General features: G+C 39.2%; 1 protein-coding gene across 1 annotated transcript in view; it reads right to left on the reverse strand.

Annotated features, from left to right (window-relative positions):
• The window catches only part of LOC149282403 (sperm-associated antigen 16 protein-like), a 294,140-nt gene that overhangs the window by 94,788 nt on the left and 187,092 nt on the right, over positions 1-12,260 (reverse strand). Inside the window, exon 12 of the mRNA XM_089498276.1 lies at positions 10,116-10,181. Within this exon, the coding sequence (XP_089354402.1) occupies positions 10,116-10,181 (66 nt within the window). The remainder of the gene's footprint in view (positions 1-10,115; positions 10,182-12,260) is intronic.

A 12,260-nucleotide genomic window follows, 5' to 3' on the forward strand; every position in this document is an offset into this window, starting at 1 on the left:
AGGTGTCCAAAGCAGAGGGTGTGACCAGAGGCAGAGAGGGTGGGGGATTGTGGGTGAGAAGGGCAGGACTTTCTGCCTACGTATCCCGATGCTTCATAGTGTTGCAAGGTGGCCAAAGGGGAGCTGCAATGCAGGTCTATGCTGTAAGATTAATACAACTGTTACATCTTCCTTGCGTGGTTATGGGAGAATAGAGGATCTCCAAAACCATGCCATGATCCCCACCTCCCACAAAAGCAGGACAGTGAGGGAGCTCAGCAGGACAGTACCCAAAAATCAGGACTATCAAGCAAACAACGGGGCTTTGCCACCAAAAAAAACCATGAAAGTTGTGAGGAATACAAAGGTGACCATGTGGCGAGATATGAACCTTCTAATGACAATGGCTGATCAAAAAAGCAGGAGTGTCGTTGGAGTATGCAAAATCAACTTTTGTTCACAAAACAAAAAATACTGACAAAAATATTCTGGTTTTTAATTTGTAATTTTTCAAGTAAAACATGCAGCCATCTTGTTAGACCTGTTAATGCAGATGACACTCCAGTAGTTAATTCCAATGATGACTGAACATTAACTGCCTTTACAAGTTTGTTCCCAGCTGTTTGATTCATTGAATATTTTAAACACATCTCTTGGGATTTTGATAATTATAAATACCCTTAAATACAGCCTTAAGGAGTGCAGTGCAATTTTCTCTATCACCGAGGTTCCAAGTTACATATGTATGAGATGTTAAGTTTAGGCACTGAATGGAATTAATCTCTGGGTTTAATTCTCCTTTTAGTTTGTTTGTCTTGTGATAGGGAGGGTATCAAGGGCCCCAGGAACAGCTTACAGGCATTTTAAGTAGGAGTTACAGAGTAGAGCAGAAGCTCGTTGCTAACAAAATACCAAGGCTTTGGAATTTGCTGGGATTTTTTTCTACAGATTGGAAATACAGGATTAGTTTGGGGTATTGATCTGGAATAAAAACTATAGACCATTGTGGACAGTCTTCTTCACTCCGCTCTGCAGACAGCCTCTTCCTCTGTGATGTGGATTTACACCGTGTGCATACTTGAGAACTTCTCCCTCACCTTGAGGTATTGCTTTGGTCAAAGGGCAGGGCTAGCCATGTATAGCACAGGCCTGGGAGAGGGTGGCAGTAGGCAAAAGCAGGTTGAACCTGGTCAGGGATTTGTTACCCTGTCTAGAAACTGCTACTTCATACCTCTTAACATCCCATTTTCTGCAGTTCAAGCTATGAAATTGATCAGGATATGTGCTTTCATAGCAGAGATCTCAGTTGCGGATCTCACGTGGCCATCTTGAGATATATTGACACAGAATGACATAACAAAGTGACTGCATGGATAAAGTTGGTGGATAGTCCCATGTTAGCCCACCTCTAAACGCACCCAGCACCAATGTAACCATGACCCCAATGAAGGTGTCCCAGTTTGGACACCTGATATGTTGGGGTACTGACTACAGAATGGAAAGTGCAAGATTTGGAAAAGTGACAGCTCTGTGCTAAGCCCTATGAGATGCTGCCAATCTTAAATTCAGATGAAATACCTCAAAATTGATGTAGTCAAATGATTTAGTGTGCACCAGTATTTTTTAAAGGTATAGTGTCTATAGACTATGTTGTATAGATTTATGGGAAATCTATCAAGGTAAAAAAAAACAAGATAAAATTGCTGAAATTGTTTTATGTTGCCTATTTATCAAAAAAAAGATTTCTCAAAAAGATAGATTGCCTTTTGTATATTCTCTGTCGCAATATCTGATAGAGATTCTTTCAAATATTATGTGGCAGACCTGTCCGTTTTAGATTAACACAGATGATGGATTCCCATCTATAAAATATATTCTGTGCAAAAATGGCTCCATAAAACTGGTCAGGAGAGATTAGTATCCTCATATCTCTTAATCATGATATCTTGCATAACACCTTAATATGTCTTTGTTATTTCTCTAAATGTAAACCCCTAACGATTATTTCGATAAATACTCTCTCAATAAGTAATTTTATACCATCTGTGTAATGTGATCAGGCTGAAATCACACATTCTTTTAACAGGTTTTACAAAAATAAGATTTTTTTTAAAGTAAAACTTAAAGTTATAACTTTTCAGAATATTACAAACACTAACTGGCATTTTTAACCTTGGCACTGCCCTAAGCCTATGCCAGGGCAGTACGGCAAGACACCCCCTACTCGTCACGGTCATTAGCGTTGGGCATCGGGACATGACAACCTACCCCAACGCTCAACTTTTTTATGGACGCCAGGAGGCTGTGCTGACTCGGCACGGTGCTCCATGATGTTAATGGTCGGTTGGTGTGATCAGTGATCTGCCTTTTAACTGGCCCACTGAGCCAGAGAGCATGCTTCCCCCCTTGCCCTGGCAGGATATGTCACTGAATATATCAAAGAATAAGAATAAGAAAAATATGATTTTCCCTAGAAGTCAAACTAGGATAAGAGAGAAAAGTAGGATGCTTGTCGAAAGGATACTTCAGCACTTAAATGCCTAGATATATTTTGGGATCTAGGTAGTCATTATTTCTATATTTATTCTGTCTAGCTCCTAAATTCTGAATAAATATGCACAACAGTGAATCACTTTTAACATTATCATTGATAGCATTGACTGTATTTATTTCTGAAATACTAATATTTGGGAAAGGAGTAATGAGGAATGAAGGTATTTGAAGATAACTTTGCTACGCAATTTGATCATCTACAAAGAGGTCAAAGAATAAATGTAAGTGTAATTCTCAAAAAAGAGCATCCAGAATCTATATTTCTTAATCAAATCTAAATTTATGTGAAGCGAATTCCGTGCAAGCAGGCTAACATCTTTAATCCAATCAAATAAGTGGAAATTGGATTTGGGCACAAAAGACAGTCTTTTATGGAGCAATGAGATATGGTTGGTTGGAATTAAGTGTGGATTTAGGAAAGATGAACATTTGAATGGCTATCTTTATTTTCAATTATATAAAATGAATCAGAATACGTTATTGGCATTGTCTTTAGTAGTCACAGTATCTTCTTTATTTTTTAAGAATTTGATCTATCCATTTCCAGTACACTGACACAGGGCGTTTTGGGAATGTTATGGTTAATTCCTAATGGCATTATTTAGCTTTTTTTTATTCTTAAGAACATTTAAGGCTTTCATAAAAATAACATAATGTATTAGTGCAATTAGACTGAGAGACAGGCAACTTTTCTTTTAAATGTATTACACACTAAAAATATATAACACAAACCCAATCTTTGACTGATTTGATGGAAAAAAGTGAATAATAAATAAAGATATTAGATAGACAAAGATGGTTCTTTATTTTCTCAGCTGAGATGTTTAAATATATGTGTGTGTGTATATATGTATGTATGTATATGTATATGTATATATATATATATATATATTATATTATATGCATTTGCATATGACAGCTTCAGATGTCAACATGGTTGAACCTACCGTATGTCGTTATGACTGCCCAGGACAGGATATTGAGCAACTGCTGTCACATTACAAACATTACATTAGTGAGGAAATTACCTCAATAATAAAGTCAATTCCAAGACAGAACGGAAAGATGTTGGACCATCGACACCCCCACTGTATATTATCAGGATTAAATCGGAGGGTAGGGGGTCAAGACTACTTTTTGTATAAGGATGAATAAAGCAAATTGCTTGCTTTTCTGATAGCTGCCTTACTGCTAAGCAAGCAATGACTTCCACGGTCACCCCACCCATTTACTTACACCCATCATGTAGTCTTCTCATGTTTGAGAGACGTCGAGCACATGCATTGGTGTTGAAAGTCGTATCCATGTGATCCTTGTGCATTGTTTTATTTTAGAGCATTGGTTTACAACGGAGCCTAACCCGGACTGTCTGTGCCACAGATTAATATACCAAATCAACTAAGGGCCAAACATCCCTGCAAAGTGGTTCAATGAGAAATGCTCTACAGGCCACGAAGAGGCAGGATGGACTTCTGATGTTTAGGATTGACATGACTGATCATTTAAAGGTAATCTGTCACCTCTGAGTCAGATCAAGTCAGATCAAAATGCATGCCAAGGCTAGACTTTTTGGGGGTCTGTGATAGATGCCATATACTGCATTTTATTAGGCTTGAAATCCTACTCTCTCCCAACCAACAACAAATGTATAAATTATGTTCAGTATCAGCATTTTACTCAAGAGGCTAATCAGCGGCTGAAAGCTTTGTCACTGTTTTGCGAGGAGGACAAGCGTGTCAGGCTACAAATATTTAATTGCCTGAACAAACTGTGAGCTGCAGACCACCAGTGGCTCCCAGGATCATTCCTGGCCCACTGGATAACACAAGGCACCTTTCAGAGGGGTTTTGCACATACCTGGGAATACCCCAAAGTAGGGTACCTGGAGCTCTCCTTCTTTTGGGGAGTAGATTCAATAGGGGGCAGGGCTAGTTATGCACATATGAGTCAGGCTAGTCCCAGATAGTCTTGAGTGGGCGGAGAGTGGCAGTGGAATGGGTGTGGACAAATACAGGAAAGAGACCCAGTGACCCTGGGGAGCAGAGCTTGGCCCGGGGGCGCCCAGGTATGTTTATGAGTCTGTAAATAAACATGTTTGTGTACGATAAAATATAACAGCACTGTAAAAACATTTCTTTGCATTCATTTAAGCAGCCATTAGGCCCCTATTTTAACCATTGAAAGTGTCACAGTGTATTGAGTTAGTCGTAAGAGTCCTGTGTTTTTTTTAAAGCATTTTACAAGGGAACTACTCTACCTGTCCAAGCCAAGAAGAGGAAACCTTGGCAAGTGGTTCTGCTGCTACATCTACAATCATTTTGTTTTAAAAAGGACTTTTTTTTAAATTATTTATTTTTTTAATTGCTTTTAGCGCTTTTATCCTACTTTTGAGTTTACTCTTTTTTTAAAGCATTGCCCTAACACTCAGAACCATTAAAGGAATACAAGAATGCTACTCTCCTGGTGGGATTTGCACTTTGGTGTTATTGCTGTCCTCCCCTTCACCACTCCCTTTGGCAGCCTCTGCTTCCTTACTGAACAATGCATAACACCTTCTTAAAAGCATGACTTCTGCATCACGCCGAGCCAGGTAATGAATAAGAACTGACATTAAATATCAATATTATTGGCCGAGCTAAATCAGAGCTGACACGGTGCTGAGCTGCCAAGAGGGATAAACAAAATTTAAATTTAGATTTGGCTGAAAAGTTGTCTGACAATATTTGTGCTTCAGCAGTTACTTTGTAGCCTGCAATGTTTACTGACAAGATGTTCTGGTTCGTTGGCCATAGGCTGGTGTACCTGAATATTCACTAGCTAAATAGGAAAACATCTATAAGGTTCTGAGTTCTATACAGCAAATAAACCCTACAAGATACACCTCGATTTAACAAATGAATACCTTCAGTTCTGGAGGATCACTATAACGGAAGCAGCAATTAGTGTTCCCTCTGAGACCTGCTCTTTGAGGACCAGAAAGCTAATGTGACCTTACATCTTCTTCTATGTTATCTCAGTTAAAGGTATGTTCCACACAACATCCAGTAGTGAAAAAGTTGTGTGTGTGTGTGTGTGTGTGTGTGTGTGTATATATACACAATTATATATATATATAATTATAGGCAATGGCGTCTTTAGTCAAAAGCTATACCTTTATTGGGCCAACATGGAAAAACATATCGTCCCATAGGCTTTCAAGATCTCCGAGTCCTCTTTTTCAGATGGAGGGATTCATTTTGGTGGCCTGTTATCTTTGACTGTGATTTATTTTATTAGTTATGAAAGATATAATGAATAAATCATTGTTCTCCTCTATTTTATCCAATGAAGCTCTTAACTCGAATAACAGCCTATCAAATAATATCCCCAGCGGCACATTGTTAAGCCAAATAATCGTAGTATGTTTGGATATTACTGCTGAAAGGCCATATGACAATAAAAAAGGTTTGAATAATATTCTGTGTTTATGTCGGTGAAGTAGCCATTATGTTCGCGATAATGGGGAAATTTCAACCGTCAATAGCAGTGTAGAGGCTTCAAGTAATTCCACTTATTTGATTATATTGGAGGGGCGAGGATTGAGCTGTTGTGTTGAGTTATACACATGACGACTCAAAATTCACTCCTGCCAAGCATTCACAGGCTTGCCAATTCACCATTGTCGGCCACGTGAAGAGGTCACGTTTGTAAATTACAAGTCATCGGAAATCTGCAGGAATTGCAGCAGCCCGTTCTGGTGCGCGTTTACCGTGTGAGTTCCGGTAGGGTATTCAATGCGTCGTTCGCTCCCACAGCAGTCAAAGGGTTATTGAGAAAAATGTAACGCAAGTGGCTGCCGCCAGCTTTAAATGCGCTGGCTCGCTGAACTAGGAGAGGGGCTAATGTTTTATTTCACATGCCGTAATGCACCAACAGACTGAATGACATTTGCTTTAGCTGTAGGTGCAATGTAAAGACTCAGCGGGGGTATTTAACTAGTTTATTATACTATGCAAAGTAAACGCATGCTGGCTCCATCTTTTCCAATATTTTCTTTAGAGCTAGAAAGACAGGGACACAGAAAATATCCAAAATGATTTCTTGCGCATAAAACCAGTAGATCGCCAAACAAGGTGCTCATCAAGCTTTCTTTCTGTGTGGTTGGAGGAGCTGTGCTCATATTCATAGTTATTTATGTAATTGACTTTGGCATTTGGAACATATGTAATAAATTTCATTTACATATATTATTTACATAAATTGTGGCAGAGGCATGCGGGTAGGGATGGAGAGGAGGCAGACGCTGCAATGATGTTGTGGGGGAGAGAGGCGCTGGTTAAAAAGCCAGCTTGCCTCCCGTAACTACAGGCTAATAAATTAAAATGACATTTTTTAACCCATGCCTCGCTGATTCCATACACGCACGATCGGCAAACATTCTCTGCTCCAAAAAGAGGGACGTGAGAGATGAAAAAGGCACAAATGGATTGGTTCCCAAAGAAGGACTGTCTCTTCTAGATAGGGACACTCAGCAGATATAACAAAGTTACCAACAGAGACCACAAACAACATAAATCAAGTAATTATTTTAAAGTAACTCGTGTCACTAACTCTATGCACATTACATAAAAAAACAAATAGCCAGGAACTGTCTACAGTATAATAGAGTTTACAGACTAAATAACCATTTGGCGTCCCCGTGAGTACTTTACGAGTGTTTATATACTTGTCACGACTGGCACATAATGCATTCGAGGATGCGTGCAGATGAACCAAAAGCCACATTTATCTATTCACATTTCAATGGCTGAGACTTAAGCTGTAAGCCTTATGATGATGATAACACATTGTATTCCGACGTGTTTACTATCATTTCAAAACACGATTCAAGCAGCAGCAGAACCATCCAACGATTGCAATGGCCATGGGAACGGATTTATATTAGGGGGTATATTGTTAAGCAGCGTAACATTTTCCCAAGTTAAGATACTAACGGTATTGTGTCAATTAGGGCTACAGAATAACATTTATACACTCATACCCAGCAGGCACTCGGGGCCACAGAAAAGCGAGACGTCAGGCAAAGTAAGAGGGACTGCTTATCCTAAACAGGGTCACTTAGTAGGTCTGCAGCACCCAGAAGTACGACATTGAAGTTACATACTTCTGAATATACATACATTGGGTGGTTAAATGCATATGGAGCCATTGCTGGCTGTGTGTGTGTGTGTGTGTGTGTGTGTGTGTGTGTGTATATATATATAATAATATATATATATATTATTATATATTATTATATATATGTGTGTATATATATATACACACATACACATCAGAGCTGCGGGTAGATAAATGGGACTCGCCATTATATTGCTTAAATAATCCCAAATTAATTATTCTGCGAGTCTATGTAAATACACCCCAGTGTAATTTGATAGACAAGCTAATGCTGATTTGATTAAATGTCTGACATGAGTGATCAGTACAATTCACTGTACATTTCTAGCTTGCTGAAGGATACAGTACAACCATCATCACACACAAATAGTAACCTGCTGTGTTGATTTGAAAATGAACATATTTATATTAAAGGTTCAGCTAGCTTGGCTGCCTGCTGAGCAGAATTAATTCACATGGCTGTAATTATGGATTCAAAACCCCCTTATGCTGTCCCCCTGGATAATAGATGCAGCCGCTGCTTTCGTCTTTACTAATTTGCTCACTGAAAATGTCTCATCGTTTCCCGGCCCAGCTGTAACGCGCCTGTTTAAAAATAACAGAGCTATCTGATAAATTTCTGCGCAGATCAGCTCCCGTCCAGGTGCAGCGCTGCGCAGGCACACACCATCGTGCCCTCATTTCAAGGCAGCTCAAGAGTTAAGGGCTATGGAGATGATGGCTGGTCGCACAATCACTGCATGTAGTGTTTAGGAGTGATTGTACTCCAAAGCTCCACATAAACATGGCAATTATAATTGGTTTTTTTCTTGCAAAACACCATGATTAGGTTAAACACAGCCAGCTATATAGCATAAAGCAATAGGTCTAACCCATTCAATTAAGGCTCTGAAGCTTTTTCAGATGTATTCTACCAAAGACGCTGATTGTTTCCTCATCTCTAGACTGAACATTCCAAATAACTCTTGGGGTATTCATCTCTTCATAGTGCCCCAATGGGGCAGTTTCTCCTTGAGATACCATAATATGAGTTATCTGGGAATTATTTGTACAGGAGCAGTCTCGTTTAATTTTTTAGGGGTTATTGGAGTCCATTTTCTCCATCTTACTGCATGTTGCTCTCCTGGACTTGGGCTTCATTTTCCTCCTCCCCTAGCCGCATCTATTGATGCAGAAAGTGTATTTAAGTATGTGCTGTAGAGCTAACGAGAATTGATATAGCCTTATTAGCCCCAGAAAAAAGGGAGCTTTTAGTCCCAAGTACATTCTGTTAATTGGGCCAACTAGAAAAAGATGTAAAGTTACATAGGCTTTCAGGACCTCTGAGGTCTTTTCTTCAGATGGAATCTACAACAGATGGAATAGCAACATCCAACCAACGCATGCGACCTGAATGCAACAATTGGCTATTGTTACTCCCAAAATACTTGTGGCGTACTTAAGTATGCATCTTGCTTTCCATAGAAGCTGAAAGGGGTTAATGCTCTGATCAGCATGCATTTTACTTCAAACTAGGGCTGGAGTGTTGCTTTAATATGAAGTTCCACCTTTAGCGGCAAAGTATCTAGAATAGACTTCGTAAGGTGATGTGTCTATTGAGAGCTCTTTCTGGCACAGGTAGCTCTCCGGTAGTTATAGAACTACATATCCCATGATGCTCAGTCAGTCATAGGCACACTCCAATGACAGCTCTATATTGGCTACCTCCTCTCTATGCAGTCCCATCTCGTAAATGTTGGTTTGCTCTGGAATAGGTTTTCAGTATACATTGAACTAGTTGGCGAATGTGTTCATTAATGGGTAGTTTGGCTGAGCTTGTCACAAGATACCGACCTGCATCTGATTTCCCACTGGGCAAAGTAGGCAGTCTCCTAACGAGAGCAGAGAACTAAAGAACACTATGATAAATACATACAGAAATCTTACAAAGAAGAGACAGAAGTTTATTTTGAAGGAGAAATGTTAACACAAGCAGTCATAATCTAAAACTAGAGGGTCAAACGTTTAGATATAACGTGATGAAGAGGATGGTAAACAAGTACAGCATCCTCTCAACAGAGGTGGTAGAGGCTGCATACAGTGAGGGAATTTATCCCGAATCTAAGACAAGACCAAGGACTGATTAAGGTCTGCGTTTTAGCAGCAAAATATGGGCATTTAAATTAGATGTTTCTATGTAACACTAAGACTAAAGACTAAAATCTGGATACAGTATTTCAGATGTGAACAGAATTTTGCTTCTTCATCCCTTAGAGTTATCGTTTTGAAATAATTACTATTATCATCTTTGTCATGAAAACAATGCACATAATTCAAACTATGTATTTTCCGTGACACACAACCACCAGTGTAGCACGTATATATAATCAATGTTCATATATAAAACTTATAAAACATAGTTATTAGCCCGAGGAACTGATCCTTACCCTAATGTTGAAGGTGGCGTGATTGCAGGAGTGAAGATGTCCATAGAAGGTCTGGGCACACATTCCCTGAAACAAAGAACAAGGTAATTATAATACTCCATTACATTAAAAAAGTATTTGTGTAAAGTATTTCTTTAAAGTAATATATATGGTGGTCATAAAGTAGCTTTTGTGAGTTACAGTTCTATATTTTAGTTAATAGCTTCTTCCTATACATTTATAAAAATATTAAGACGTCTCTGGAATTCAAGGGTTAAGTGAATCTTTCACGTTGCACTGTGATTCACACCATCTAGGCTTCTCTGCAGACAAGTTTTAATAAATGTTGGGTATAGCTTGAGTGTTTTTAATGCATTCACAAGTGATGTGGTTTGAAGCTGCTGGGAATAGCCAAGCTGTGAATGAGCAGGCACACTGAGGAAAGCCAAGTCTCAAGTGTTTTCTCAAGGTCATCATAACACAATGTAAAATAAGCAAAATCATACTGTTTTTAATTAAATAGCATAGGGTGCTTAAAACATAAATGAGATACAGGGAATAAAACAGTCCTCGTAAATAAATATACTAACCTGGTATTTACAACTTTGTTAAAAAATAAAGAGAGGGTTTATAGGAAAAATAATAATCCTTTGTGTTCCACGAGCAGATCTGTAGTCAGTACCAGCCTCAATATGTATCATGACAGACCATCCCAAATGAGCTTCTTCTTCATGGTTGGTTGTATGCAATTTAATTAGATCAGCTTACCTGCCAAACTTCCAAGTTTGACCCAGAGTCTCCAGGTAAAGCTCTGCTTCCTCAGATCTCTGGGTCAGTTTCATCTTTCTCTGGCCACGGGAGCAGGGTTCGGTCACACATACTCCCTACCAACTTGCAACCTACTGAAGAGTGTACCAATTCATGCAACTAGCCCCCCACCTATGTGTGACTATACCCTCCTGAAGTCATTCCCTCAGGAGAAGGAGAACTCTGTGTAGCCTACTTTGGGAAGTTCCCAGGTATGTCGATCAATGGGAGTTCCTAAAAGTCATGTTACTGAGTGAACTATGCATTATGCAGGGCCAGCTCATCCTTCCTTGCAGGAAAATGCACTAGAATTGGCCCTTAGTTACAATCGCAACTCTCTCTTACACTTCTACTTTACTGAAGAGACACCTGAGTTTCTCCTCACCTTCACTGTGTACTTCTTTAATATTAAAGACTTTATCGTTTGTACCACTGCAACGGAGCAATACTGAAATCTGGTATTTTGCCATCTATTTTGCATAGTGTGTTGGAAGAAAAAAGCACATATATGTACATGTGCCTTATAACGGGGTCGCACAACGTCCATTAGAACACATCCATGTGAAAAACAGTTGTATGTATCCATCCTGAAGGGTGACCACATCAGCCATTTTTCTGTAATACATACACATTTCACACTTGGCTGACAGCACAGGTAAAGCATTAACCTACGGTATGTAGGACGTATAACTCGGTAACTGATTAATTTACAAAGGTCTATACATCACACATACAGCAGGGCAGCACTTCATAGACTCTTAAATACCCGAAGATATCCATAATGATAATGGAGACCCCGAGTATGTTGCATCTAAAGGAAGGGTCCGTCAGTGAAACTTTAGATAAGATATTATATATCACTCTCACACTTGACCATGTGTTTGTTATCTCTGGGATCTGACGAAAATCAATGTGTTTCCTAACAGAAAAAGTTTGTAGATTTTATTTCTTTATTTATTTGATATTCAAAAACCTGCAAGATTGTGTAGTTTAGAAGTGTTATACTCCAGGTAATTTATACAGTATATTGTTTACACATCTCTGCATGACCGCTGGGACAGTTTCCTTGCAAGTTCCACAAGAGACCACATCAAATCTACGTAAGCAGCCTAACTCGTGAATAAATCTTTTATGAACAAAGGAATAAGCTAAAAAAGCCTCTTTCTTTACTTTCTGATCCGTCACTTTCAAGATAAAAGTGAATGCTTTCTCTGTGCTGCAGGCTCTTGGAATTCCTATTACTCGCACTACAAGAGCCATTTCACCACGGGCAAGGTTTGAGAACGGGACACAGATGCGATGATTTTCTCCTCGGTAAATCCCAGACTACTGATTATTCTTGCTAGGTGTGGCCGCATG

The sequence above is a fragment of the Sceloporus occidentalis genome, unplaced genomic scaffold (assembly GCF_023333645.1).
Source record: "Sceloporus occidentalis isolate IW3139 unplaced genomic scaffold, rSceOcc1.0.p SCAF_117, whole genome shotgun sequence".
Taxonomy (NCBI): domain Eukaryota; kingdom Metazoa; phylum Chordata; class Lepidosauria; order Squamata; family Phrynosomatidae; genus Sceloporus; species Sceloporus occidentalis.